The 25653-nt window shown below is 38.1% G+C and overlaps 2 protein-coding genes across 2 annotated transcripts in view; one reads left to right on the forward strand and one right to left on the reverse strand.

Moving 5' to 3' along the window:
• STX3 (syntaxin 3) overlaps nucleotides 1-15712 on the forward strand; it is a 37422-nt gene extending 21710 nt beyond the window's left edge. Inside the window, exons 3-11 of the mRNA XM_032219308.1 lie at nucleotides 3546-3645; nucleotides 3909-3983; nucleotides 4952-5019; nucleotides 5705-5813; nucleotides 6410-6483; nucleotides 7023-7157; nucleotides 9054-9164; nucleotides 12068-12182; nucleotides 13223-15712. Of these exons, the coding sequence (XP_032075199.1) occupies nucleotides 3546-3645; nucleotides 3909-3983; nucleotides 4952-5019; nucleotides 5705-5813; nucleotides 6410-6483; nucleotides 7023-7157; nucleotides 9054-9164; nucleotides 12068-12151 (756 nt within the window). The 3' untranslated portion in view covers nucleotides 12152-12182; nucleotides 13223-15712. The remainder of the gene's footprint in view (nucleotides 1-3545; nucleotides 3646-3908; nucleotides 3984-4951; nucleotides 5020-5704; nucleotides 5814-6409; nucleotides 6484-7022; nucleotides 7158-9053; nucleotides 9165-12067; nucleotides 12183-13222) is intronic.
• A 971-nt stretch (nucleotides 15713-16683) lies between these two features.
• MRPL16 (mitochondrial ribosomal protein L16) lies at nucleotides 16684-24432 on the reverse strand. The gene is made up of 5 exons (XM_032212430.1): nucleotides 24294-24432; nucleotides 23640-23663; nucleotides 22652-22717; nucleotides 20946-21094; nucleotides 16684-20781 (listed from the first exon to the last, which is right to left on the reverse strand). Exons 1-5 carry the CDS (start codon nucleotides 24430-24432, stop codon nucleotides 20296-20298), a joined length of 864 nt encoding a protein of 287 aa, XP_032068321.1. The 3' UTR covers nucleotides 16684-20295.
• Nucleotides 24433-25653: the final 1221 nt, after the last annotated feature.

Consider the following 25653-nt stretch of genomic DNA (forward strand, 5'->3'; position numbering starts at 1 on the left):
AATCCTGGTGGCACAGTCTTACCAAGCAAATGATTGCTTGGTTTCAGGAATCCTGATTGAAATAGAGGTAGCTAGTTTCAGTTTCTTTAGCACATTTAGCACAAGATTTTTCCCCTTATCCTGTTTTTTTGCAAAAAGTGTCTAGAGTGGAGTCCATACATTTAATGTAGCGAGTGTCAAAGAGAATGTAATGCCTTCTCCACAGGTTTTCAGCCCATTCCTAGCCTGGGAGAAAAACTAAAGGAAGAATTGAACTGCACTAAGAATTGAAATTCTTAAATTTCATATAATGTCCCACTGGCTATAGTTCAGGAGGAAGAGGCTTGGGAGAGCTATTTTATTTTAATCAGACTTGATAGAATACTCCTGATTCCCATCTCATTTTTTATTTTGCTAAATGGAAAGGCTTTGGTCAGTGTATTCTCAAGGGGCCTCTTATATTTCCTTGCCGTGGGCCTCTTGGAAGATCAACAAGGGGCAGACAGACAGAGAGAAAGGTGGCAGGAAGCAATAAAGGAAGCAGTGCAACTTCCATCACTTGCTATTTTCTTTAGCTCAAATTTAAAAAGAAGATATTGGACAAAAAAACTACAGTCACAGTTACCTTCCTTATCTCCAGTGCCTATGAAATAAAAAGTAGAACCTGGAATCTTTGACAATGACTATGTCTGGTATGGCCTAAAAGAGTTTTAAGCTTGGGGTTACTTGAGGGCCCTCATGGTCCATGAGAACCATTTCCCCCACCATATCAACTGCTAATATTAGGTCTGCCGCTATGACAAAGGCAACAACATCTTCTTGCTTTGAGTATTTGTTGATGATAATAATTATAATGATAGGATGAGGCAAGCTGTTGTGATGTTATGAGCAGTGAAGAGCATAGGTCTGAATTCTGCATTAGTGTTCATGAAGCCATGAAGAGTGAATGTGAGCATAATCCTTAAAATATTCCATTGAAACATATACGTCATTTGTATATATGAGTGTGGAGTAAATGGTCAGTCCCTAGTGCAAATATATATCTAGATTGGCCATCTGGGAAACTGATTCTACTGATAGATCAAAATACCTTATAAGAGATGGAAGAAGGCGGGGCTTAGCAGTGAGAAGATGGAGTTTCAGGCTACTCCTGAAATTCCTCTATACCGAAGGATTTTTGGACGGGTTCTTTGAACCCTAGCTGTCCCGGAGAAGACAGTGAAAGTGAGGAGAGACCCAGGACCTCAGAGATACCCGCAAATCTCTGGGGGGGGGTATTAACTCCTCGTGCCAATTCCTTTCTGGATTAGCTGCGTGCTAACTGAAACTGCAGGTTGCCCCTAAGAATGCTAGAAGTGATGTCATCTGGTAAGCTGATTTTATTATCCAAGAGAGACTGTTCGCGTTAAAAACTTAAGATAACTGAAACCAAAGAACAGGGAAATTTAGCGGCGAATTGGCTTTTTCTAATGGATTTATGGCTGGTGGTTACTTTACTTCTTAAATGCTTCAAGAAACTCCTCGACACCTCCCCCCTCTGAATCTCCTTAAGTGGATCGTAAAATTTATTTTCTACTAATTAGCCCATCATGATTCGACACTTTTATTACTTACTACCCGGCTTTGTTTACAATCACAGCCTGTGAGAGACTAAGAAGTCTGTGGAAAAAAAAAAAAGAGTTTGCAATTTTTAACTGCGACACACATCATGGTGTCCCAAAATACCTCTAAGATTTCATTTCAGAGACTTTTTTCCGCATGTAGAGGACTCTTTGATTCTTATCAAAGACTGGAAAGAAAATTGGATCATCTGATTTTAAAATATGAAGCAAAAACTGAGATTGTTGAATGTTTAAATGCTCCTGAAATACAAACGGAAAATGTGAGAAATGGTGTCTGGTCTATCTCAGAGGAAGAAAGGAGGGGGGAAGCTATAAAGAAGACTCATTTAAAAAGACAGAGTGCAGGAGGAATGGAAAATCCACCCTTGAGAATTAAAGTTAATTTGGAAAATTTTACAAGTCCAGGACAACATTTTATTATTTCGTCACTGACATTCAGAGTCCAAAGGTGCCAAAATATCTTTGTCTGGATTTGATTATGAAAACATTTGGTAAATTTATCCAACGCGTGGCAATTGGCTGGAGAGGATCTTGCTATTGGAGAGACACTGGCTGATAGATGGAATGGATAGTAATATATACAATTTGGAACTGGCTGATAGATTGAAGAACACAATTGAAAACTAGTTAAACCTAAATTCTTTTTCTTGTAACAGATATAGTTGAATAATAATTGATATTGATAGTAATGTATAATGTGGAGTTGATATGATAACTAACAATTGGAAGATTATACATAAAGAGTATTAACTACAATAATTATCACTATTAAAAACTAAATAAAATACATACAATCAAATGTTAATCAATACTGGGAAAATGTTATGATATATGATATAATTAAATATTATGGATGTCCAGCTAAAATAGGATATGAGGATTTGATGATAATAGAGGATTTATAAATAAGTAAATGAATTGTCAGCATGTGTTATGGATTAATTATGTAATGCATGGCTAAGGATGAAGGATGTTTAAATAACCATAGGTAATTAAAACTGGAGGTATAATGATGTTGATATGGTAAATATTCGAGTTAAGATATTTGAATTAATATGAGTTAATGGAAGAGAAGCACCAAAGCATGTTGTAACCAGTTGATATACTTCTTTTTTTTCTCATGATAGACACCTGTTTTGTTTCGTTTTCCTGCCTTGTCTCTTGTCGTTTTTGTCTTTTTTTGTATTATTTTATTTTTTATTCTTTATTTTAATTTTTATCTTTTATCTGTCCCTTTTTTTTTCTTTTTTCTTTTTTTGATTTTTCCTCTCCCACCGGTGTGGGCAGGGATTGTTCAAGATTATTACTTTCATCAATATTGCTAAATAATAATTACAGTTAAATGAAAATGGATATATAATAATGCCTTAGTTAATATGAGTTATGTTGGTTGACTGTGGAGGAGATGTACCAAAACTTATCTGTAATTGATTGATATATTTTTTACAGATGTAAAGAAAGATGTGTACCTGTTTTAAAAAAATTAAAAAACATTTATTAAAAAAAAAAACCTTATAAGAGAGCACCTTTCAGTTGTATGAACCAGAAGCGAAGCTCACACATTTACTGACATTGCTGAAAATAATAGAACACTTCAACTGAATATTGTTTTTTTCCAGCTTTGTAGTGGGGATGGTGGGGGTAGATAGAAGATGAATTGCACTTTTGCTTGATGCAGAAGAAGGGGAAAGGTCTGCCTTGTTTTGTAAAATTCACCCTTTAAGTCACTGTAGAATGAGACAGGAACATCATACAGTTGCCTCCAGTGATAAGGAAGTCCTCTCCACTACATGCACAACGGTCATGGCTGCTGCTATTGCTATCTTTCTACATGAATTCCTGTAATGAAAATGAGTTTGAGCTTTTGACTGACTTGATGGAATTTGGTCTTCCTTCTTGGCCTGTGGCAGTGATTCCTTCTCAGCATCTCTTCATAATTTTCAGATTGAAGAGACTCGGCAGAATATCGACAAAGTTTCAAAGAATGTGGAAGAGGCAAAAAAGCTGTACAGCATTATCCTCTCTGCTCCTATCCCTGAACCAAGTGAGTAGGATGCAGTGTTCACAAACCTTTGTTTGAAAATTCTAATCCTAAATCCTTCTTCCCCAATTTTCTTTAAACATGAACTCTGTGTCAGATAGAAGTAGAAAGATGGTTGCAGCTTCTGGAAGAAGTTAAAATGTTTCCACTTTTATACTCGAATTGATTCCTCCAGACAGGGGGTGGGGAGATGCTGTGTGTAGTGCAGGGAGAAAGGATCTTTACTGCTACTCTCCTACTAGAGGAAATCTATTTGTGTTCTGTAGAGACAAAGGATGATCTGGAGCAGCTGACAGCAGAAATCAAGAAAACGGCCAATGCTGTTAGAAACAAGCTTAAAAGTAAGAGACCTCTTCCTGAAACAGGCTGGGTTTGTTTTATTTGTACAGTATTACTTAAACAATTACTAAATTTTATTTGTGTTGTTTAAATGTTTGCTGCTTACTTAGTTGCCTTTACATGCCAGATGCAAGTCCTGTGAGCATATTAGAAATTCTAACAGACACCTTCCCCAGTCTCTCTTCCCTTTGGATGTATGGAGTTGAAAGCCAACCCCAGTGAAGGATGCCCAGCTTCAGGAAAAGTTTTGTAGCCATTACATGAAAGGAGGGTACCATTCTCTTTAAGTACCAAAACCAAATCCATGCTCAAAGCTAAGAAATCACAATTTGGTTTGTTCTTTCTACCTGAACAACCCACTGCTTCAAAAGCTAACAATTGACTTAAGATTTACAAGAATGTAGAACTGGGTTTAATTAGAAGTCATTGTAAGCTTCTATTCTTCCCAGTTTAGATCTGCATTCCAATTCCTTTGTTTTGAAATATCACAAATTCAGTCAATCTACACTACAGTACAGTATTGTACTTGTGTCTATTCTAAAATTGGAATCTTTTCTTAAGCCTTTCTTAGCCTTTCCCTCTGCAATTATGTGTGTTGAAAAACTGAATGTTTATTTATATGGCACAAAGAGTGATTTATATCCATGTCTATATCCCTATCTATATATCTTTAAACTATTTTTAAAGTTCCTAATCACTTCTCATTGATAAAGCAACCCCAACCTGGGGATAAAACCATGAAAACAATTTAGATAAAAACATTTTGTTATATAAACTTTCTACAAAATTCCCTCATCTTAAAACCCTTAAATTAGTTTTAAATCCTGGTGAAGCAGGCCAGAACAATCAGAGTATCAACAGAGTCAATGGAAGCCCCATAAATACAATCCAAGAGAGGGATTAACTTTGCTAAATATATCCAGAATTCCTTTCAGACTGTGATACCTCTTCATTTTTCTTGGCTGCACAGGTATGGAGCAGAATATTGAGCAGGATGCAGCTCGATCGTCAGCTGACTTGCGGATACGGAAGTCCCAGGTAAGTGGAGCTCCACGGTGGTTGGATTAAAATGACTCCACCAGCAGTTAGCAAGGGGTAAGTGAATGATACAGAAGGATATGGATGAGACAACCATATTTTTGAAGCAATGGTGAATTGCTAGTGCTGAAGTCCTTGTCCGCTCAAGCCCATAACCCTGATTCGAATCCCAGTTGGAATTATGAGCATGTTCAGATTCCTAGTCATATTTCATGAGAAGCTCTAGGGTTTAACTGTTCCAATGACCAAATTAAGCACTGAAACCCAGCTTTAATTAAAGGGAAAGTAAAGAAAAGTGATGGTTCAAATGTAGCAGGGAAATTACTAGACACAAAATACCTTTTAATTTTGAAAGGACTACGGGATTGGACCATTTTTAATGCTTTAACAAAAATGTAGTGATTTTAAATGCCTTGAAAGTAGTTTGGGGGAAGAAACAGAAGTAATGATTTTTTCAAGTTTTTCAAAATAAAAGGAAAAGGAAAAAATAAGTTAGCTAGAATCTATTTAGTAACTATTTTAGACACAAATTAAGGCACATTTAAATTTTCATTTATCAAAAAGCCAAAAACAAAACAGAGGCTGTCGATTTTATGAAATGGAATGAAAGCCAGGGACTCTAAATAATAAACAAATACAAAAATACAAAATACTCTGAAGCATGACTTATTTTCTTATCCACCAGCATTCAGTTCTTTCTCGAAAATTTGTGGAAGTGATGACTAAATACAATGAGGCACAGGTTGATTTCCGGGAACGGAGTAAAGGGAGGATCCAACGGCAGCTTGAGATCAGTAAGGCTTTTTCTGTTTGCCTTACACATCATCTGAGTAATGTAGACTCTTGAAAGCTTGGAATATTATATTGTGTGTTATTTCTGGTTCCACCACAAAACCGCGGTAGACTAAAGCGTGCTCGACGAAAGTGCGTACCTGACGTCATCACAGCGCGATGAAAACATCACGCTATGAGCGGTAAAGTTAAAATTAACGCGAAAACCTTACCCTAAACCTAACCCTTAACCTAACCCTAACCCTAACCCTTAACCTAACGCTAAACCTAACGCTAACCCTTAACCTAACCCTAAACCTAACCCTAACGCTTAACGTAACCCTAAACCTAACCCTAATCCTTAACCTAACCCTAACCCTAACCCTAACCTTTATGTGAATCGGCTTGCTTTAAAAGCGCTTTTTAAAGCGCCCTTTTTTCTCCACGGTCGTATTTGTCGTGCTGCTGATGACGTCAGGTACGCGCTTTAATCGGGCACACTTTAGTGGACCACGGTTTTGTCGTGCCACGGTTATTTCTTACAATGTGCATGAACATGTTCATTCATATTATAAAAATAATATTCTGGTTTTCTCTCTGTCTTTTCCCTGGGATACAGCTGGAAAAAATACAACAGATGAAGAACTAGAGGAAATGTTAGAGAGTGGGAATCCATCGATATTCACCTCTGGGGTGAGTGTGCATGTGAAGCAGGCTGGGTGTGTGGGGGTTCATAAAAAATAAGTTTATGATGCTAAATACTGGTGATTGCAAATATGGTTTGGGTTTTTTTCCCTAATGGCATTAAGTGTTATTGATTGTAACAATAGAAGGATGAATGAGTTGGATGGGAAGTGAAAGTGAACTGTCTGTCTGTCTGTCTGTCTGTCTGTCTGTCTGTCTGTCTATCTATCTATCTATCTATCTATCTATCTATCTATCTATCTATCTATCTCAGTGTTTCTCAACCTTGGCAACTTTAAGTCCTGGGGACTTCAACTCCCAGGCTGGGGAATTCTGGGAGTTGAAGTCCCCAGGACTTAAAGTCGCCAAGGTTGAGAAACACTTATCTATCTATCTATCTATCTATCTATCTATCTATCTATCTATCTATCTATCTAATTTAGCATTTGATGCTGAATTGGGGCAAAATAAAGCATATGTTGAATATTGTTCAGGATTATTGCAGAAGAGGCATTTTTTCCATGCAATGGTCTCTGGATCTTCCCTAGATCATGGATTCCCAGATCTCGAAGCAAGCGCTGAGTGAGATTGAGGGACGACATAAAGATATTCTGCGGCTTGAGAATAGCATCAAGGAGCTTCATGACATGTTTGTGGATATTGCCATGCTGGTAGAAAATCAGGTAACTGACCCTTGGTGGAAGGAGGGTGGGAAAATAGCCAAGTAAATTAAAAGAATACCCGTTTCAGAAAAAAATAACATCTTGGGGGACTGAAATAACAGATCCTTGCAAGAAGCAGGAAAGGGAGAGGACAATGAGTATATTTCCTACCAATCCACCTCAAGGTCTTGTTGTATTGCCAGTGCTCCAGATTATCTGGCATTATCATTTCCAGATGAAGCAAAATACGAATTAAAAAAAGGGCAATGTATGTTCCCCAAATAAGACTAAGACTTTTTTATAATACACTAGGAGCTTGGGAAGAAAGAGGCGTTCAATGGCATTGTCAGTATAAAATAGCGCTTAGGCATGGGACAGTGAAATCCAAAATAGACTGTTCAGAATATAAGGATTTAAGAAATTATGCAGTGGAGGTGATGTTGGTCTAAACCTGGGAGACCTGCTTCTGTTAGTCAGTCAGCCACAGAAACCCATTAGGTAATTTGGGGTTAGTCATTATTTCTCAGTCTAACCCAGTTTCTCAACCTTGGCAGCTTTAAGCAGGATGCTGAGTAGGGAATCCTGGGAGTTAGTCCACACATTGTAAAGTTCCCAAGGTTCAGAAACATTGGCCCAATCCATTATACATGGGGTTACGGGAATAAAATTGGAAAAGGAATTCTCTTTCTTGAAGTGTTGGAGAAAAACTGGAGCATAAATTGTGTGAAAAAATAAATAGCTTGAAATTGAGTAAATGGATGGCAAAGTAGCAAATGAGATTCAATTAAGGTAAGTTTAAGTATGTTTTTGAAATCAAATAATTCTAATTGACACTCCAAACACTGGAAGTTTTTAAAGAAGAGATTGGACAATCATTCGTCTGAAATGATATTTCCTGCCTGACCAGGGGATTGGACTAGAAGACCTCCAAGGTCCCTTCCAACTCTGTTATTCTGTTAATTATAGCTGAAAAACACAAGAGGAGGCAAATTTTAAACTTGAATAAAGACTTTCCATTTTTAATGTGATAGAACGCACCCACTTGAGTTTATTTAAGCATGGCTTTGAATGCTGTAGCTCATACTATAAGACTTTGTAGCTTGTTGATTTGCATGATGGTTTTGTTGGCTCTGCATATAATGGGAGGCTAGAAACATAGCTGAGGTAACTTGGATATGGTATCAGAGGTAAGATTTATCTACACTTTTGCTTGCTGCATTACACTATTTTAATGTTATAGTATAATATGAATTTTTTTTCAAAAGGCTCTTTCATACTTCACATGATGATGATGGTTAATATAATCCTTGTTAGAATCAGTTATGGGTAAGAAGCAGTCTGCTTAACAGTATTTAGGCTTCGATGCCAGTCTTTAAGGGTTTTTTTGTTTTTTGCTTACAATGCATTGCTGAGGAGATGGAAATCAAGTCAGGTTATGGTGAGTATATTTTTAGACCGTAAACCTAGTTTGGGATGAGGCAGAAAATAAAAGGGAATTTATGCTTGATTATTGTGGCTGAAAGTCTGGGGATCTAAAACAAATTCTTACCCAGAGAGACAACTAGCTAAAATGAAGAATTGGCATTTGGGGAGAGGAAGCACAGCTCTGCAGAGGTGGATTGCTCCTGGTTTGGCCCAGTTTGGTGGCGGTGGCGATGGCCAGTGGCAATGGCAGGAGGCTCCACCCCCGCCCGAACACTTCTGTGCAGAAGCATCATGCGAGAGAGTGAGCGAACTGGTAGTAAAACTGGTACAAATCCACCATTGCAGCTCTACTAGGGAAGGATGGCTGGGTCAGAGAGAAATTCAAGTTTATTTAGACACAGGATGGTTGGGAAGCTGTGGGTAACTTTTGCAGTCCTTCTCCACAAAGCTTTCTAGCATGTTCACATTCTTTCCCTTTTTTAAACTTCACAGGGTGAAATTATAGATAATATAGAACTCAACATGATGCACACCGTGGACCACATAGAGAAAGCACGTGAGGAAACCAAGAAGGCTTTAAAATATCAGAGTAGGGCACGCAAGGTGAGCCTCTTCTACAGACCTCCAGCTTGGCACTCTCAGCCACTTTGCCAGTTTACACTTTTTGCTTCTGCCTCTCTCTTTGGCTTCTGCCATCTTCTTCCTCTTCAAGGGAGCCATGATTGACCGCATAGAGAGCAATATGGACCAGTCAGTAGGCTTTGTGGAGAGGGCTGTTGCTGACACCAAAAAGGCTGTAAAATTTCAGAGTGAAGCACGAAGGGTGAGAAGAATTACAGGAACCCAGCCCCATTTCACCTGGTTTAGACCCTTGTCCCAGTGTTTGTTAAACTCACCTCCTGCAGACATCTCTCTGTCAGCTTTGTGTTTTAGATTCAGACCCAGTTCTTTGTTCCTGCCCTCTTTCTGTACCTCAGCCTACCCTGTAGCCAGTTCCAAACCCACCCACTTTGTCAATAAATGTTATTAGTTATTTTGCTTTGTTCCATGAGTGGTCCTCTTCTGTTCCTTCCCTTCAACATGAAGATCTCTTCTTTCACAGCTCTTTTTAAAATGTTTAAAATGTCTTTGAAGTATGTGAGGCTTGAACTTCTCTCAACACTACTCTGAATGTCTTCTGCTTTAAGTTGTCTTTTCATTCTGTTATTGTGGCTTATGTGAAGGCTTATCCCTGTTAGTTTTGGTAGATGGTATGGCACATGATTATCAATAAACCAACTTCTAGTAAAATTCTCCCTCAACTTTAATGACTATATGATAGGCAGAGGTTCAGTCACCTAAGAGTACTTTTGGCTTAAGGAGTTGGTAAGTAAAATATACTGAAAGTTTAGCAGCTGGTAAAAGATAAGGAGGTTTGTGCTGAGTTGAAAAATGGCAAGGAGAACTAATTTACTTCTAGTTTTCTCTTTCTGCTGTAAGAAAGCCAGAAACTGAAAGTAGTTGAAATCCTTTGTTCAGTGTAGTGTCAAAGAACAGTGTGTCACTTATTTATTTCAATTTATATGGTTGCTTCTCTCAAATACATGGTTCTGAAAGTCTTACAATAATTTTAAAAAATATTTTTGTGCTGAGAAAATTAGCTGGTTTGGGGGATATGGCATAAGAAAGCCTAAGAATTACAGCTTTTTTGTATACCATTCACCATGCAAAATGTGTTACATAAATGAAGATTGAAATTATGTCTTTACCAGAGTCTGCTAGCACTTTTGTCTAGAAAAAACATTAAAGCAGGTTTGTCCACATTTGTAAACCTGAACTTTGGAAAATGAGTTTGTCAAACTCTAAATAGACAATTGCAAACACTTCGTTGGCCAAGGAAAGGATCCTCTTTATAGCTTTGGTACTTGGCTGAAGAAATAATCCAGATTGGGTAACAAGGCTGTGTAGAGTTCTTAGAACTTTTGAGTTCTAAGGAAAATGGGTGTTTAGAAATCCATATGAGCATGCAAGTAGCACCTATGGGTGACTCCTTACATTAAAAGATTCCAGGAAAAGACTCAACTGCTTTAAAAAACTGCTGAATGGCACAGATCATGTGCATACCACAGCATCTTTTTTTCTTTTGATTCCAAAGTCCTGGATAGCATAGAAATGTGCATTTAATTAATGCTCATTTCTGATTCAGGTGTGCAGGTTTGGACAGCAAATCCCAATTTTAAAATACAAACTAGATAGGAATCTGTATTGTATCCATAGCTGCAGTATGTTTGTGTGTCTGTATGCAATATCGAAAGCAAACTTTGTACTGAAATGAGGGCCCAATATTTTACAAGTAGCTCTATCTTAACAATTATTTAAAAACAAGATAAGGAGGGCATAGAGATTAAGGTTTCTGGAATTCTTTCCCATAGTTTAATAATAGCACTGCTGTGGGCTACAGGACCAGGAGGAAGGGGAGGTTCAAAGGGGGGGACTCAGAACGGAGCAGTCAACAATATTCCTACACATGGTCCAACTGCTTCTCCCATAAGAGCACACTTCAGAAATTTTTCTGAAATATTTTTCCCAGCAGCTTCTAGCCAGATCCAACCTATTTTTAAAACTTTTGTCTGATTTCTCTGACCATATCAAATTTGATCCCACAATCTCTTCAATTTTCAGAATTATCCTGCTGACAGAGTCCAGTGTCTCTTTACACTAATCATTCCCAAAATTCCATTATATTGGAAAAATGATCCAATTTGGAATTTTTTCTTGCTTTACTAATATAAACAGAAGTCACCAAGTCCAAATGAAGCCTCCATCCTATTCCCTGTCATCCTGATCTTTCTGAACTCTTGCCTAATAATTTAAAATAAAATCAGTCTTGTACACCAGGGATTGTCTGTCGCGTTGGCTCTGATAATCCAATCTATTCTAAAAGCTGAATAGTTGGATGGAGGCTTCTAAAGTCAATGTTCATTTGCATATTCATAACCATCACGATGTAACTTAACCTTTGAACTTTTATTTACATGATTACTTGCTTCTGTTGAATAGAACTGAGTGTTTATACATTTGGCAACATATTCATTGGTGATTAGATAATTTGTTGATTATACATATAGATTATCAATTCTACTAAGTCATAGAAATGCAAATCTCTTCCTGTGATGGTATGTGGAAATAAAAGGCAGCTTAGTCTGTAGAAGAAATGGGGACATGGCAAACATCTCAGAAGGGACACTTCCTAGTTTCTTGGGTTGTAAAGCAAAAAATGAAATGTACTTCCAGACTTGCAAGATTTTGTTAATGTAATCTACAATTAATTCATCTGGATGTGCTTCCTGTCTGATCTACCTAAAACTACTACTTAGTATCAAAGTACATTACTACTTCTAATAATACTATTGAAGTAATATTACAAAGTGCATTAACATAATCAAATGCTATCTGTCCAATTTGCTCAAACTTTACCTCCCATTTGTTGACACATTGGTTAAATCTTCCTTTTTTCACTCTTCTAGAAAACAATAATTATCATTGTGATAATAGTAGTCTTGCTGGGAATTGTAGCTCTCATTATTGGACTTTCAGTCGGATTGAAATAAAAGTAACCAACTGGGTTTCTGGCACTGAACCGTAAGTAGCCTGAGAAGCGGAATTATTATTTCAGTTCTTGACTTTTTCAGGATTAGTTTAATCTGTCACTGCCAGCAAAAATTTTTAATGTTTCCTCTCAGTTTGAAGAGCATAATACTTGGATCAGGGTTGATTGTTTTGTTTAATCACAGTCCCCAAATGTATCCCTTGGTTTATAAAAAGAACTGCATATGGATCTTTCTACAACATATGGAACAAGGGTCTGATGTCCAATTTGCACTTTTACATATGATTCTGAATTTTGGCTTCCCAGCATTGGAAAGTGATAGAAAAGAATGACCAGTTTCATGAATCAAACTAAGCCACAGTATGATTTGTGTGGTTTCAGCTTAGTACCACATGCCCTCTCTGCCATTGTTCTTTTAACAAACAATGGCTTAAGATCATTATACCTGAACTAGGTCACCATGGCTTAGTCAACTACTCTTAAAATAAACCTTGCAAATGTTTGATAGACTGGAGAAGTTTGGGTTTTCTCACAAAGGTGATGTATACTTTCTGAATAGGAATCTATTGTATGTTCCTTCACAGAAATAAATTGTAGTTGAGAATGGTATTAACAGTACTACTTGATCCTCTGGTAAAAAAAAATACAAGGCCATCTGTAGAAATTAGTTGAGTTTTATGTTTGGTTGATCTGTGAAATTTTCCCATGATAATATGTAGGTCCCTGATAACAGGTCAGTTATTTTTCCTCATATTAGTCCCATCACTTCCCCTCACCATTGTTCTCCGAACACCTCACCAGAGTGTAGCTTTTGTTATACCTCAAGGTTAATGTGTTGGTCTCCCATTGCCTTTTTGTAGACTGAAGCTTCAGGGCTAATAAGAAAGGCCATCATGGGAAAGAAAATAGAATTTTAATTTATTGAGGATACTGAAAGCCAGGTAAAGGAATGATTCCTTCCATGGTCTACCAGTCTATAGCACTTTATATTGATATATGACTAAAATAAAGTGGCCCACTCTTTCCTTTTGGAGACCTAACTTTTCCCACTTTGTTCCTTTCCATCTTCCAGACATTCCCAAGCTCCTTCTAAGTCAGTAGCAAGATTTCCCTTCCTGAACCTCCATGCCATGGTTTGTGCTTTCCTTCCCTATCCTGCTTGGATGAAGTATGAATGGTGCTCTGCAGGATGAGTGCACTTGCACCCTGCTTCCTGTGAGAGCCAGACTGTTCCAGTTCCATAACCTGAAGACCCTAATGTACCTTCCTGCAACCAGATCATCCAGAAATCTCATGGCATTCCAGAGAGGAGTTCCTATCTGATCTACTCCTTATCCATTCTCCTTTCCTTCCTGATTTACCTGCTGGCTTCAATTCAAGGATTTCTTCTGGAATCATCAACACCACAGTGGAAATGAACCTTAGAGGAATTTGGGGAGCCTTATTGCCTACCTCACTGCTTTGATTTCACCCTTTCAAAAACATTGTACAGATTATTGGAGATGTCAAGACAATGATATTTTCAAACAGTCCATTTAGAACTAAGACTTAAACCGCTAGGTAACTCCTAATCTTTACCCCATTTCACACTCCACAGGCTGGAGCAGGTTTTGTATTTTTACAGAAAACATGAGATGATAGCCCAGAGGGAGTCCTTCAATCCACATCAAGTGAGGGAATGGTAGCTATGAGCATGACAAATGAGTCTGCATGCAGTTAAGCTATTATTATTGGAAGACATAATGGATTTAGGGAAACTTGAGGCACTCCAGTTGGTGTTCAGTCCATGTTTTAAATCAGGCCAATATCTGTGTTTTGCATTAGAGATGGACTAATAGCACACACATACTGGAAGTCTGAGTTGCTTGTGTTTTATTAACCATTCAGCTCAAATGTTTTGGTATAGCCATGGATTTTCCATATTTTGGGAACTTAGAACAGGCCTAAGTAAGAAGGAAGACCTGTCTTCAAATACTCATTAGCAAAGACACTCCTTGGGATATGTGTTGCTTCATATTGGACACTCCTTTCACTTTTGAAAAGCAATTATATTTCTTATGTGGTGTAAGCAGTGGTGTATTCAAAGTGTTTTGAGTTTGAAATAATCCAGTTTTGAGCAGTTGCTCTGAGTTCACTAAAATTGTTTGGCCTTAGAACCAAAAAATGAATATGCCACCTTGAGGTAGGACCACTTCCAGTACACTTGAAATAGTCCATTTTAACTCAACATGTTTTGTACAGTTCTATTTGCAAAGTTTAATTTCTTTCAAATCAAATACTGAAGGCACAATTGTATCTCATCTCTTTTTCTAATACATAATTGTTTTTATGGTCTATCTTTTTGAGGACATGAAGATGAGGGAAATTGGGAGCTGGGAGGGTTCTTTCTGTTTTAATATTTTAAATTTGTGCTGGTAGCTCCTAGTTGATAAAAGGTTGCGCCCATCACTGAACTTGCTGTTTGTAACCTGACCAAGGTTTGTAGGCAGAAAAAGTGGTCTGGGGAAAAACATTGGGTTTAGTTGATGTGGCATGGCAGCTGAGACTCATTTTTTTTGAACATCTAATCTGTTTATAGAAGATATTTTATTGCTTGGTAAAATCCTTCTGTTTTGTTAAAGATGAAAGAGAAATCAGCTTTCTCATATGAATATGGTTATAGCATTAATGTTTTTCTGATAGAAATCCCAACTTTTTTTAACTTTTGTTTTTGTATATAAGAACATTTTGCTGTGATTAACAACTTGTATGCCCTTTGGCCTGCTCAGCTGCACCTTTTCCATTCCTACGGTGATATAACTCATGGAAATGGAAAGATTTGTGAATTGCTTAAAAAATGTGTGATTTATTTTAGTTGGGGGGGTACATTTTTTTTATTTTAGAGAAGCTAGTTGTATCATCGGAAGAGTGCCAGATTTTTCCCTGGGGGGAAAGTTAGCACAATCATTGTTGCCTTCAAAATCAGTATATTTGCTGCATGGAAATCTACCTCAGAGACTGAATCAACCAAATTCTCTGCTTACCTGATCCTTGATGTGGGGTTGTAGACGACTCATTTTACGGCAGATTTTGGGACTCTGGCAGTAGTGTTTTATACAGATTTAGAGATCAGCAGCATATTCAAATTCTATAGAGATAATTTACTTTCCAATTGTATGAGACATAACGGTCCTTTGGAACCAAAGAGAAAGTGATTCCCATTTTGTCTGGGGAAGAGATGACTACCTACTAATTCTTAGCAAAATCTATCAACTTCTCCACTAGTTCCACCGTTTAGATTCTAGTTTGTCTAGCCATGGATAAACAATGAATATAACACTTTCAAGGGTACACAGACAGAGCTAAGAAAGTGTGGTGGTCTCTCTTGGCTTTGATGTCTGTCTAACTTGTAAATGGGAGTGGCAGTGAAAGAACCATTTATGAAAACTATCTGTAAAGATGAAAAACTGCACGTCAACATAGTAAGCTGCCTATGGACAGCAGAGATTCTAGGAAATTGTTTTTGATGAAACTTTTTAAAGAAATGATTAAGCTTAAGAATAAATGAATTATTGGAACATCAGTCTGGAATTTTTGCGTCTGTCCACTGAACTCCTCATGTAATGGGTATAACCATACAATTAATTTTGAGGAACATGTACTTCCTTTGGCCTGTATCGTGCTTGCCATATGGTTGCAGCATCTGTAGGAAAGCGTGGTAAGAATGGTTCTATGAACATGGAAGTACTCTGTATTTTTAGGATACCAACCTTAGCTGAATATTTTCCTCTCATTGCTAGTAATTATATGGAGATGTCCTGGTAAATGAATGCACAACTAGAAATGGACTTTTGGATAGCACCCTTTCCATCTAAAACAACTATGAATTGTACAAGTTCCCAACATGAACTGGGCCCAACAGTGTTATAAAAAGAACTTAAGGGACAAAAACTCAAAGAGAATTTTGTAATATAATCTGGGTCTGTGAAAGAATAGTTTGTATCTTCTTCAACTCCTCTGTGTTGTGTCTCAACCTTCCTATTGTATAGTCTAAAATCACAGTTATCGGTAGTTCTCTACTTACAACCATTTGTTTAGTGACTGGTCAAAGTTACAATGGCACTGAAAAAAGTGACTTGCAACCAGTCCTCGCACATACAACCATCGCAGAATTCCCACAATCACATGATCAAAACTTGGATGCTTGTCAATTGGCATGTACTTAATGAGAGTTGTGGAGTCCCAGGATCACATGAAGGCCAATTGTGACCTTCCCAGAGAGGAGCTGACCAGCGAAGCCAATGGGGAAAGCTTAAATCACTTAACGAAGAATATGATTCACTTAACAAGTACAATGATTTGCCTGACCGCCATGCGGGAAAAAAAGTTGTAAAGGTGACTCACTTAAAAACCACCTTGTTTAGCAATGGAAATTCTAGTCCCAATAGTGGTTGTAAGTTGAAGACTTACCTGTACTATGTCAACTCATGTAAAATAAGCCCTGTTCTTCCGCCAATTCTATCAACTCCATGTTTATTAATATATCTGGGTATTTTTCCTCTTGCTGAGCAGAAGAAGATAATGATTATGTTATGCTGCATCATCCTCGTCATTATCCTGGCTTCTACTCTTGGGAGCTTCTTTATGTGAATACTCATTCCTTTACTTTGCCATTTGTCTCAGGTAAGTTGTATGCGAATATAGCAGCTTAGTGGTATCACCTTAACCAGGGCAATTGGGATCCTCCAAATTGTGGTTGTGTTGGGCTGTATTTCTATTTTCCACCTAGACTAGTGCATGCATAGATGTGGTGAAAATGCTTCACCTGATACTTCTCCTTAATAACTAATTGTTTACAGAAAAATAGCCATCTACTTAAATAAGCTTATGCAATCTAGGTAAGTGAGGTTAAATATCATATTCTTAAACTTAATCAAATGAAAAAATAAAGATAACTTATTCTAATTGACAGGAGGCAAACTATCTACATATTAGGGTAATAACTTCAAGGATCTCTTTTGGTTAATATGCTCAGACCCCACTGATGATCTCTATATCTTCTCATTTTTCTTCTCTTTTCTTTCAGGATGGATCTGTAAGATGATTTTGGCTTTTCCACTCCTTTATCTCCTGTTCTTCCAGTTTTGGAGATGTCATAGCCAATAATTAACCTATCAAAACGTCTTAGTTGGTACAAAGGGGAAGAAGAGCCAGAATAGAGCAATGCTTAGAAACTTCAGCTTGGAAGGGGGAAGTGGACGTTAGAACATAAGGGTTTTTTTATAACAACTACCAAAAGCCAACCAACCTAAATCTTGATTGGTTGGTCAACACTAATGCTTAGGTTTTTATGGGACATCATTACCAGTTATACTGGCTCCTTCTGCCCAGTGTAAACTTTTTGGCATTGAAACCCAATTCTTGGGAGACATTTTAAATGATTCTTATGGAAGATGACAAGCTACATATTCCCCTGCCTTACCTTTGCTGTCAAAATCTATATGCACCTCCTTGCTGTTAAATGTGAGGTGTTTTCCCTGGCTGTACTTTCTGCTTGTGCTATGTCAAATGTCAAAAGAAATGGCTTGTTCCAAGACTCCTTCCAAGACTTTCTTAGCTACAATGAAATGAAATTAGACATGGACAAAGAGCTGTCTCATATTTTCTCCCCTTTTGAATAATATCCAGAACAATCTTTTTAAATCTTGTGATTCCAGTCACAGATATGTATATATTTCCAGCTCATTTAACGGTATGATGGCAAATTTTGACCCAAGCTGCAGGCATCGTAGTGGAGGCAAGGCTTTTTAATGTTCATGAAGATTTATTTGGACATCAACTGTATCAACATATTTTTACATACTGACTTAATATATTTCTTATATACTGAGAAAAAGTTTGTCTTTTATTTAAAGAATTAAAACGTATTTATTCAAGCATGTAATATTTATTGCTTTGGATCATGGCTGTGGTTAGGATGAGTGAGTGTTATTAGCATATTATCATTTGTCCTGTTCCAATGATACCCATTTAGTTTCCATTTGGGTAAATATCTCCTATTTTCCCCTTGGAATGAATTAATCACTAGATAGGGAAAGGGAGATATTTGTACTATATAATGAACTATTCTAGTAATTCCAGATTTAAGTTATTCTGCTACCGTTCCAAAAGCATAGATGTTAAAAGGAATCCTCCTGAATAAAAAGTTTATTTCATCTAGAATCATGTGTGATGGACTAAGTCATAAAAGAATTGCTCAGATACAGTAGTATATGAAAAAAAACACACAAATTTGGGTCTTAGAATCTCCTAAGATCTTCCCAGTTCAGCTCCAAATACTGGAGTAACTTCTTTCCATCTAAATTTACAGCAGGGATGGGTCTAAATGCACACTTTAAAAAAATCTACATACTACTAAAACCGTTGTGTTTGTTTGTAATATTCAGTTGGGCAAAGTGATACATCACAGGACAACAATTTTTGAATCAACATACATGGGCTAACAGAATGTGTCCAAAACCCAGGACTCAAATGACTCCTGTGGGATTGAAATGTGGCGACTTAGTGTTGTCATAACCAGCTGCATTATTATCATTTCCAATGCTCCCTGTCAACTTCCCACAAGTCAGTGGCGAAGCCAGCTGGAAGTATAAACTCAATCTAATTGTCCATGATCCCTGCCAATTTCCCACAAACCTTGTCCTTGCTTGTAGGATGCTGCCTGAGAATATCAGGAACAGGGAAGCAGGCAGGAGAGGTCGCATATTGCTCAGGTACATTTCCCATCTATACAATCTCCCCATTCCTTTCTGTGCTCATGCCACACCATTCATTCACACAACCTTTCTGACCCATGCTGCATCCTACACACACTCCCCAACTTGTGGGGGTGCCTCTGCTCATTTTTGTGCACCCTGCTCAACCTACACACTCCCCATGCCCTCCCTGATTCCTCCTCTTGTGCACCCTCTCCAACCTATGCTAAATCATGGCATACCCTAAACCAATGTGGCACCTCTCATACACCCTCACACACACTTCCCAATCCATGCAGCACCCTCATGCATCCTTCCTGTCCTGTGTAACACCTCATACAGCTCTCTGCTTCCTCCTCAACACATACTCCTGAACCTACTGAGCAATCCTTGTACATTCTGATATACTCTTACTCATCCATGCTGCACACATGTGCCCTTTCCCCAACCCATATAGTACCTATTTTTTATTAAGTCAATGGAGACCTTGGCAGAAAGGAGGAAAGAAAGAGGAGAGAGGGAGGGAAGAAGATTTCCCTTGCTTTCTGCCAATGTCCCATAAGGAAACTGGGGAAGTTGACAGGAAATTGGAAATCGCTGCTGCTCCCATTGATTTTCTTTGCTGTGGTCATTCTGTTTGTTTAGGTAACGAAATATCTCTGAAACAATGACCCAATGGTCCAGTTTTTATTAAAGGCTGCCTATACCATCTGACTAGTATTTGTTAGTCTTTTAATTATATAATTTAATTATATAAATATAATTATATAATTTAATTATAAAAATAGCAGCAGCAAATGGCACCTTATTTTTACTTCTACATTGATTCCAGACACATTTTTATTGTAGTAAATAATAATGGCATGAAGGATGTGGCTATGTCCTTAGGAAAGAGGAAGATTCTTGCCTCGGCTGCATGTCATTCCCACATACCATTACAAATGATAAGCAGCCATAATCACTGCTTTGTGCTTGGAAATGCACTCTCATTCAATGAAAAGGGTGTGCTGGAAGGGTAGCAAGTACTTCACTGGTTTACTGTCTGGTAAATCTCTATTGAGAAAGATTGCAACAATTTTGTGAATAGGAAATAATTCCCATAAAATGTTCTAAAATGTCCAGCATATCTATTGACACATCCAAATATTTAACTGGATTTTGAGAATTTTGTACCACCTCTTTGCAAATCAAAGATGCACAGAATTTCTCATATGAAGGTCAAAATATCAAACACTGTAAAAAACTTCCATGATGAGTTTATTTATACCAAGTTCTACATCATTATCGCCCTCCATACTTATTGGACTTCCAGATATATAGCCACTCATTTCTTCACCCACCAATCTGTGTGTTGAGAAAGGCAAAGTTTTCAAAGAATGGTTGCAGCAGATCAGGTGCCAAAAGTTTCCACTCACACCCTGTCAGGCAAGAAGAACTTTCCCCAGTAGCGACCCTTGTACTGTAAGTCTTTAGGGCTCAGATATTTCCGTATTCCCAGCATATTGGCAGTAACAATGCGCTCAAATGTCCATGGATTCTGGTTATTACGCTGCCTCTCCTCTTCTCTGTCCCGCATCTCTTGAAGGGTTTCCCTGCTGACTGCTTGGGCTTCAAAAGGCAGTTTCTTGGCTACTTGAGTGAGGAAGTGTTTCACCTCAGCAAACTCACAATGCCCACCAATTTCCACTATGAGGCGACCTGCTTTCACTGCTGACACATAGTGATCAATTGCACCTTTGCCACCACCCATTCGGTGTCCGAGCCCTTTGCGAGTAATGGGTTTGTAAGGAGGAGGGACTCTCCACAGTGCAAACATAGTCTTGGAATTCATGTGCCGATTAATACTTAGACGCATAACTTCAAAGTGAATCCAGCGGAGATAGCCACCATTCATAGCCTGCAGGCCAAGGAAAGTTTACGGGGATTTTTTTTTTAATAATTCAAGTAAGAAAGACCATCATTAAGTAACATTTTTGAAATTGCAAGAGGGGATTTCCTCTTTCATAGCCAATTGCCACCATCTTACACTTGTTTTATACAACTAAGAAGATTCTTACTTACCAAAATACCAAATTTTCCTTCAGTAAATTCAGTGGCTTCTGTAGATGGACCTTGGATGTCACGTAAATTCTTGGGCTGTCGCCTAACCTTAAGCAAGTTTGGTGCTCTCTCAACAATTCTCAATTTGGGTTTCTCAGGAATGATAATTCCTAAAAGAATGGAATTGTAGACTCAGTTTTTTTTCTCACAACTGCCTTTTTTAGCTGGAGAAGTGCTCAGATTTCTGAATTTGAGCTCATGGATTATGCTTGTGCCTTCTAACTGCCTCCCTACCACAACTATATAGAAGCACCATCACATTATTTAGTAATTACTACGTCAAGAGACCAAGGCATCTTATTTAAAAGTGCTGGTTAAAAGTTCTGATAAATGTAACTGAAAGGTTGACAGAAATTCTGTCCTTTTAAGTTTTACGTAAGAACCAACTTTGAAGAAACACAGAGAAGGAATTACATGCCAGCAACTTAATCCAAAGTGATAAATAGAACCTACATACAGCAAGTACATGGTATTGACCAAAAGAGGGAGTACTAGAAGTGATTGCAAAAAATGTATGCGTATTTCAGCTTTGCAACTACAGTAGTCTAAATTGGCCTTAAGTTAGAATTAGATTTCTCCTTACATTCCAGTGACACTACTTGGAAAATTCATATGTATAAAACCTATTTTTATTCTCTTCAGTTAAATCTAAGTTGGGACCAAGGAAAGAGCTTATCGTGTTGCTAATGCTTAATTCAAAAGCAAAAGACAGGGTAGCGTGTCTACTGTCCACTGTCTTTATTGAGATTGCATGTGCACTTTAAATTGAGCAAGCTATCTCTGAGATTTAAAAAAGGAGGCTCAAATTCACATTTGAAATAATATAAGAGGCTCTGTGGAATAAAGTTATGATCTAAGAGCAAGTTGTGACTGAGCCTTAGCTAAAGAACTGTCAGTGGGATAACTAACATAATTAGATTTCAGTTCTAATACAAAGAACTGTTAACAGATGTCACGGTATTGTTTTGCTAAGTATTACAAAGCATATAGATAACCATGGACATGCATGACACCTCAAGGGCGCATACTGGAAATATTTTAGAAACATATCCCCCAATTCCATCAGAAAAAAAGAACAAAGTAAATATGTTCAAATATGTATATTTATCAATCTGGAAAATTCTCCCTTTTGAAATAAATGAGGCCCTGTATTATATTTTTAGGGGCCTATTGAGCACTTATTTTTCCCTTATGCCTTTCATTCATGTGTGTGTGTGTGTGTGTGTGTGTGTGTGTGTGTGTGTGTGTGTGAGAGAGAGAGAGAGAGAGAGAGAGAGAGAGAGAAAGAGAGAGAGAGCTTCACTTGTATTCTTCCTTCTTTCCCTCTTTTTTCAACTATATTTTTTTAAATTTATTATATTTTGTATTTTAATTGACTGTACTGTTTCAAGGTTTGTTCTTGAAATGAGAAATTATCTACAAACACATTAAACAAATAGCATTCATAGGGAATTATTTCATCTTTATGGTATTCAGTGATTTGCTACCAAACATCAGCAAAAAAAAGTTTGGAATGTTAAAAGTAAAAAAACAGATTGGGGGGAATATGTTAGTACAAACCAAAAGAATGGTATATTTCTCACTTTCAGGATATTACTATACACATACATTTAAAAGCAATACAAATAACACCATTTCAGTAACATTCTCCTCTATCCTTAGAGTACCTGTATAATCTGGAAGTGGATCATATTTCCTGTAACCAGCAGTAAGAATTTTGATTCCACCAAAACCTAAAAAAAATGCACAAAAAGGTTATTGCCAAAAAGGAATTGGCCCACACTCTTATAAAGGCATCTTCCACCTAACAAACCAGTAACATATCCCAAAAACATTTCTCTCATATTAGGAGGTGGGTTATAGTTATATTTCCTCTGAAGACATCAGGTTGTGTAGTCTATCAAACACGCTGACTGGATATGATGGGAATTATAGTCCTAACACTTCTGAAAGCCACAGCAGCTTATTGAGACTGAGAAAATTATGCTCAACAGCACCACCTACTATATACTAATGGGCAAAAACCATGTTACAATATCACATTAAAAGAAAATCATAATGAATCAACACAAAAGGTTGGCCAATTAACAGAATAAACTGCTATAAAGTTCCCATCCATTGTTTCTTGTCCTGCCCTCTGATGCTTTGGAAAATAAATGGACACCTCCCCTGCTTCTTTGTGGCAGCCCTTCAAATACTGGAATACTGTTATCATGTCATCCCTAGTCCTTTTCTCTAGACTAGCCATATCCATTTCCTGCAGCCGTTCTTCGTAAGTTTTTTGTCTCGAGAGCTTTAATCATCTTAGTTGCTCTTCTTGCACTTTTCCCAAAAGTCTAGACTTGCAGTGGGTAAAGACAATTTATAACCGTTAACGTTTGTTCTCCTTTCACAAATATTATAGATACGAAGTAGCTGCCTTTGCTGTAGTTATCACGCGTAGTTAACCTGGTTCCTTCGAGCCGTATGCGTGCTAGAGAGATAGGCACGGAATAGGAACTCAACCATTTCACGCCATATCCCTGAAAAGGGTGGTGGTGATGGTGTTTGGCTCTTGTTGCTGCATGGAAGATTTAAGGACTGCACTGAAAAAGGCACAAAGCGTTCATTCTCCCTCCATGATTCTTAACGAAGACGGCTCGACCCCCTTCTGACCTGTCGGCGTCTCCGCGAGGGCCGCTTAAAGGGCGCCTAGCCGCCTCCACATTCCTTAATACCCGAAGACGAGCCACCCTTGGTAGAAACACCGGGCTGGTGGTCCCTGCTATGATCGCGCCGACAAAGCAACGGAGAAAGCTGCCTCCTCTTCTGCTGTATTGTGAACGGCACGGGTCTAACCCACCCGGGCAGCAACGCTTCCGTCGGGAAGATCTCAAGACAGGTCCACGGAAACAAGCGCTGCGACATTTTGGTTCCGGGAAAGGCATGCGTGACGCCGCTGGGGTGGGGGGGGTGGGGGGAGAGTAGAGAGATAGTCTGCTGAGAAGGGGAATTTAGATTCATCCAGTATTTCGTGTATATTTTTGATATACCGAATTAATTTATTTCTGTGACATTACGGCGAATAAGGGTGTGTGTATGTGGTTTGACAAAATAACAGTGCTGTACTGAAACAGCCTAAATTCGTGGCAGTAAATCATCCTGCATCTTTAATATCAACAGATATTAAAGGCGCAGAGTATAGTTATTACAGCCTGTTGGTGTTTTATTTTAAAAAATAAACCAGCTGGATCCTGTCTTCTGATTTCTACATAGCATTTTGATATTTAGAATAACATTTAATAAATGTACATCAGATATGCAAAATACTTGTGATGGTATTTGTAGTTGCTGAATGTTCAAGGATGCCTCGAGGACTATTACTGCTGATGTTAAAGCTATATTGACAAAACATCTGAGAATAAATTGTAATGACTTTGAAAGTGTATACTTTGGCGTATTTCTGCATTAATGTCATCCAAATGAATTGTAAAACTGCTGTACATTAAAAGATCCATTTGAAAGTAGCAGTGTCATCTGGAGAAGAATAAAGTAGGGAAATCATGCACCCCTTCACTAAGCCTCATTTATAATTTGATTACAAGTTTCAACCTATTCCTTTGAAGGAATGTAAAATTATGTTATTAGTTCTTATCGTCTAGCTGGATATAGGTGGTCTTGTGATTATGGTAGCAATTGGGACTGGAACTTCCATTACTAGATTAGATTAGATTAACAGAGTTGGAAGGGACCTTGTAGATCATCTAGTCCAACCCCCTGCCCAAGCAGGAGACCCTACACCATTTCTAACAATGGCAGTCCAATTTATTTTTGAACGCCTCCAGTGATGAAGCTTCCACAACTTCCAAAGTCAAGCTCTTCCATTGGGTGATTGGTCTCACTGTCAGGAAATTTCTCCTTACTTCTAGGTTGAATCTCTCCTTGATCGGTGTCCATCCATTATTGCTTGCCTGGCCTTCAGGTACTTGGAAAACAGCTTGACCCCAGGGGTGGGTTTCCTACCGGCGTTGGAACGTGCATGCGCAGTTCACTGTAAATTGTTCTGTGCATGTGCAAAGACCATGAAAAATTATAAAAAGCATGTCGGCAAAGACCAGGGAACCAGTTCGGGGACGTCGCCAGCATGGGTCGCCGGTTGTGTTGACCCAGGCAAAATTACCACTACTGCACCAGTGCGAACCGGTAGAAAACCCACCTCTGCTTGACCCCTTCCTCTCTGTGGCAGCCCCACAAATATTGGAACACAGCTATCATGTCTCCCCTGGTCCTTCTCTTCACTAGACTAGCCATGCCCAGTTCCTGTAAACCGTTCATGTTTTAGTCTCCAGTCCCCTAATCACCATGGTTGCTCTTCTCTGCATTTTTTCTAGAGTCTCAACATCTTTTTTATAGTGTGGTGACCAAAACTGGATGCAATATTCTAGGTGTGGTCTTACTAAGGCTTTATAAAATGGTATTAGTACCTCACTTGATCTTGATTGTACCCTCTGTTAATGCAGTTAGGATTGCATTGGCTTTTTTGGCTGCCACTGCATACTGCTTGCTCATATTTAGCTGGGTTAACCTCTAAGACTCCAAGATCCCTCTCAAAGTTACTGCTGTTAAGCCTGGTTTCACCCAGTCTATATGTATAATTTTGGTTTTTCTTTTACTAAGTGATCCATTGTAA

Source organism: Thamnophis elegans, chromosome 1 (assembly GCF_009769535.1).
Source record: "Thamnophis elegans isolate rThaEle1 chromosome 1, rThaEle1.pri, whole genome shotgun sequence".
Lineage (NCBI taxonomy): Eukaryota > Metazoa > Chordata > Lepidosauria > Squamata > Colubridae > Thamnophis > Thamnophis elegans.

Coding starts and splice junctions, on each gene's coding strand:
- MRPL16 (XM_032212430.1), bottom strand. CDS start 24,432: ATGCAGAAATACGCCAAAGTATACACTTTCAAAGTCATTACAATTTAT. Junction 23,664..24,293: donor AACTACAAATACCATCACAA/GTATTTTGCATA, acceptor GCGCCCTTTAAG/CGGCCCTCGCGGAGACGCCG. Junction 22,718..23,639: donor CCTCGCGGAGACGCCGACAG/GTCAGAAGGGGG, acceptor CATTTTTTTTAG/GTTTTGGTGGAATCAAAATT.